Source organism: Cyprinus carpio, unplaced genomic scaffold (assembly GCF_018340385.1).
Source record: "Cyprinus carpio isolate SPL01 unplaced genomic scaffold, ASM1834038v1 S000006706, whole genome shotgun sequence".
NCBI classification, from domain to species: Eukaryota; Metazoa; Chordata; class Actinopteri; order Cypriniformes; family Cyprinidae; genus Cyprinus; species Cyprinus carpio.
In genome coordinates this window covers 34,289-35,587 of record NW_024879315.1, presented here as the reverse complement: position 1 = coordinate 35,587, position 1,299 = coordinate 34,289, and the positions used below count along the sequence as shown (strand labels likewise).

Below are 1,299 nucleotides of genomic sequence, written 5' to 3'. Positions count from 1 at the left end.
TAAGACTCTAAACAGATCAATAATCAATTATTATCATCACCAATATACAGTATAACAACCAACATGTAGGTATGTACAGGTTAGATAAAAAAAAAACGCTAACCTGAATGTACTGTAAGTTGCTTTGGATAAAAGCAGCTTCTAAGAGTGTGAGTGTGTGTATAACACCTGATATTTTCTCTGGGCTTTTGAGTTACAACAAATGGTTACAACAACCAAAGAAAAAATTAAGACAGAAATCAAGAGTCAAGAGCCCAACTAAAGCAAACACTGATCTCTAACATGGTTACTTCAAATGAAACAATAAACCAACATCTAAACCTTAGTTAATTCTCAATAAAATCTTCTGTAGACGTCTGACAGAATTAAAGTGAGTCTGATTATTAATAAGTGGAGCTGGTGATGCTGTTTGTGGGGTTGTTTAATCAGATCTTGAGAGAGTTAATGTATTTTATTTCAGTTTATTTTATATAAGGCTGTGTCTGAAGTCAGTTGTAGTTCTTGTGTTTCTCTTTTCTTCATTAATTCTGTTTGTTAACAGCAGCTGTTCATCACTAATGCTCAGTTATCACGCAATTAATCACTTAATTACTCAACTGCAATGTATATCTTCTTTCAGTGAACTAATCTGATTTAAGTTGAGAGTACTCACAACTATTAGTTTTAAAACTTAAATGGTTTAAGGTAATCAGTTTCCTCAAACGGTTTTAGTAAACCCAACTTGTCATGTTTTTAAGGATATCTGTTTACTCAAACGGTTTGAGTTAAGTTACTTGTCGAGTTTTACAGTGTGTGTTTGCCAAAATATTAAGAATGAACAGTTACTTTTTTTTTTCTTTTTTTTTTTGGCTCTTACTCTTAACATCATACACACACTTTTATAGAGTCTGCATGAAAGTATGAGGAAGGCTGTGTCTTTCTTGGAAGGTCGACTTCCACAACTGACCAATCCTTACGCTGTTGCGATGACGTCCTATGCCATGGCCAATGAGAACAAACTCAAAAAAGACATCTTGATGAAACACTCCTCACAACACGAAGGTCAGTCAAGTCAACAGGGCATCAAAAAATGTGTTGTGCTTCATACATCATGACAGAGGTGAGGGACTAAAGTTGCATGACTTATCTTGAGTCTGACTTGAGTTGCAAATTGAAAGGTGCTGTATGTAATTTGAAACACCATAATACACTGTTTGCAGACAAAGTATTTTGGACACATGCAAAAACAGTGCTACAGCTATTTATTCTACTTTGAAATGTGTATTCCGTGTCGGAATGTTTTTTTTTTTTTTTTTTGGT

General features: G+C 34.1%; 1 protein-coding gene across 1 annotated transcript in view; it reads left to right on the top strand.

The window, feature by feature from the left end:
* Window positions 1-1,299, top strand: part of LOC109051363 (complement C3) — a gene marked incomplete at its 5' end in the record, with an annotated part of 35,374 nt that overhangs the window by 4,181 nt on the left and 29,894 nt on the right. Inside the window, 1 exon segment of the mRNA XM_042755475.1 lies at window positions 885-1,041. Within this exon segment, the coding sequence (XP_042611409.1) occupies window positions 885-1,041 (157 nt within the window).